Source organism: Triticum urartu, chromosome 6A (assembly GCF_056163025.1).
Source record: "Triticum urartu cultivar PI428250 chromosome 6A, HENAU_Tu73, whole genome shotgun sequence".
NCBI lineage: Eukaryota > Viridiplantae > Streptophyta > Magnoliopsida > Poales > Poaceae > Triticum > Triticum urartu.
In genome coordinates, this window is record NC_141878.1 from 316,459,741 (window position 1) to 316,462,362 (window position 2,622).

Below are 2,622 nucleotides of genomic sequence, written 5' to 3' on the forward strand. Positions count from 1 at the left end.
TGGCTATAAATAGCCCACCCCCTACACCATAAATTGGTGGCTTCTTAGAGTTAGTGCACGACTTTTGTCATTTGAGAGCAACCCACCTCCGAAGCCTTTGAGAGAGAAATCCTTGCAAGGACAAAGCCCTAAACACCCAGAGCCCAAGAGTGTTAGGCATCACTGAAGTCTTTCTATCTGCGTGATCTGAAGACTTATTACACTTGAGGACTGAGAATCCTCCAGCCGGTTAGGCGTCGCGTTCTTAGCATCCAAGAGTCATTGTGGATCGCCGGTGAACGAAGTCTGTGAAGGTTTGGAAGTCTCCCTTGAAGATACCATAGTGATTGGGCGGGGACTGTGTGTCCTTAGCTCAAGGGGAATAAGGTGAAGACACGGTCTTCTGAGTTGAATCTCAGCCTCCCTAACCAGACGTACAGTTGTCACAGCAACTGGAACTGGTCCAACAAATACCTATCCTCACCAAGCAACTGGTTCTATCTCTTACCTCTCTTTACTTACTGTTTGTCTTCGTGAAGTCATTGCCTGCTTGCATGATCTGATTGACTTCACTGTGTGAAGACTATTGTTGATTGACTTCATACTATCTTCCATCTTGATCCATACTACCTAGCTGTTGATAGTCTTCGTGCTTTCACTTCATTGCTTACTTGACTATGGCTTGTCTAATGTAGTCTACCTTCCGCTGCATATCAATAGGTTCATTTCTACTGTTTGTCTTCAAAACCCCATGTTTTGAAGACTTCCATAAAAATCGCCTATTCACCCCCTCTAGTCGATAACTAGCACTTTCAAGACTACACATACTTTGTGAGACAAAAGGTGGGGCCATTATTAATGATATAGTATTATACTAAAGGGACTAACTATTGTAAGCAGGCTACGTATTAGGTTGGTTCTAGATGATGTGTCATCTTCACATAGCCGGATGTTGGCTATACTATTAACCATGCTCTAAGTGTGGTGTGAGTCAGAAAATTTATTAAGTCATCAATTAATAATTAACAGATGCCTTAATTACTTAGCCATTTCTGATTCTTTGGATAGTGGGGCTATTATTGACTTGGACATGGGGTTTGGGCCAAAGGCCTACTATTATACAGTACTTGGTCTTACTCGCATGACCGACCTGACAGGCTCTACCCTAGCCGCCGCTGTATCATATGGTTTCGCACCGTTCGAGATCTTAGCGCCGCCACGAAATTCTTCTCCATTCCCCCTTCTGGCGTGCACCGCGAGAAGGGACAACAGTCCTCCCAACCCCGCCTTTCGTGATCCTGTACGGGAGAGGGGCGATCAAGTTATTGGGGAGCACACTCCTGTGACTGCTGCCAGCGACGACTTCCTCAACGGCAGCCTTCTTCCCCGACCTCAATAACCTCTTCATCAACGACATGAGTGACAACATCAACCACATCGATTCTGCTCTCGCTGTACAGTATGTGATTTGTCCTCCTGGTTTAGTCTGCATCATTACTTTGATCTTTGCAATTCTCGTCATGATCTATTTACTGTTGATTCGGATTACATCTCATAGTAAATTGCTCATATATTCAACATTCCAATCCAAAAACCTGATTATAGGCAATTTACTCCGAGTGGTTTTGTTGCGCTTTTGATGGCGCCTACTTTTAAGGGGGTGCAATATAAAAGGTGGCGCATAAGAGCAGTATATTGGTTTCAGATCATGTACTGCTATGATGCCACTAAGGGTAAGCCTAAGGGCGATCTTAATCCTACAAAGCAGGAAGCTTTTGAGAACATGGATACCCTCTTCAAAGCCGCCCTGCTGAGTGTTCTTGACGATTCCATTATGGATTCATATATGTCGTTTGACAGCGGCAAAGACAAGTGGGCTACGCTCGAGGTCATGTTTGGGGCCTCAGTCGCTGGCAACGAGTTGTACGTCATGGAGCAATTCTGTGACTACAAGATAATTGATGAGCGCTCTATTGTTCAGCAGACTGATGAGATACAGTCACTCGCTAAGGAACTTGAGTACTTCAAGTGTGTGTTGCCGGACAAATTTGTTGCTGGGACCATTATTGCCAAGTTTCCACCTTCGTGGAACGATTTTTCTACTTCTCTGAAAAACAAGAGACATGAGTTTTCCGTTTCGGATCTCATTAGCACTCTTCATTTTGAAGAGAAGGAGAGAGCAAAAGACACACGTGCTTGGGTCACTGAGGAAGCTTCTAGTGCCCACCTGGTACACGAGAAGAACTTCCCGCCCAACCAGCCCCAAAACAACAAGAACAAATCTCAGGGGAAAGGCAAGTTTGATGCAAAGAACAAACCGTCACATTCTACCAACTTCAAGAAGAATTCTCATAACGGGAAGGGATACAAACCTCAATTTTGGTAGCACCGCACAAAACTTATATGGCTGCATCTACCTGCTGTCAGCCAACCTCATGGTGCTCCAGGTATTCCTACATTAATACTAGGTACAATCACCATCGCAAGATGAAATAAGCTTATTCATACGTTGACTTGTTGATTGTAGTGCGGAACAATCCTGTCATATGTGGAGTAGCAAACAAGCAGTGCAGCCGAAGGTGGAAATCAACCAAGGACTTATGAAATTAAATATAATCTTCCTCAGGCAGGTCAGTATCCCCT

At 44.4% G+C, this 2,622-nt stretch overlaps 1 protein-coding gene across 1 annotated transcript; it reads left to right on the forward strand.

The window, feature by feature from the left end:
* The first annotated feature begins 1,687 nt into the window (after window positions 1-1,687).
* On the forward strand, window positions 1,688-2,365 carry LOC147965119 (uncharacterized). The gene has a single exon (XM_087530298.1). The coding sequence runs from the start codon at window positions 1,688-1,690 to the stop codon at window positions 2,363-2,365; it is 678 nt and encodes a 225-aa protein (XP_087386424.1).
* The last annotated feature ends 257 nt before the right edge of the window (window positions 2,366-2,622 follow it).

Bases quoted from the DNA above. Each gene is read 5' to 3' on its own strand.
- LOC147965119 (XM_087530298.1), top strand. From the start codon at position 1,688: ATGTACTGCTATGATGCCACTAAGGGTAAGCCTAAGGGCGATCTTAAT.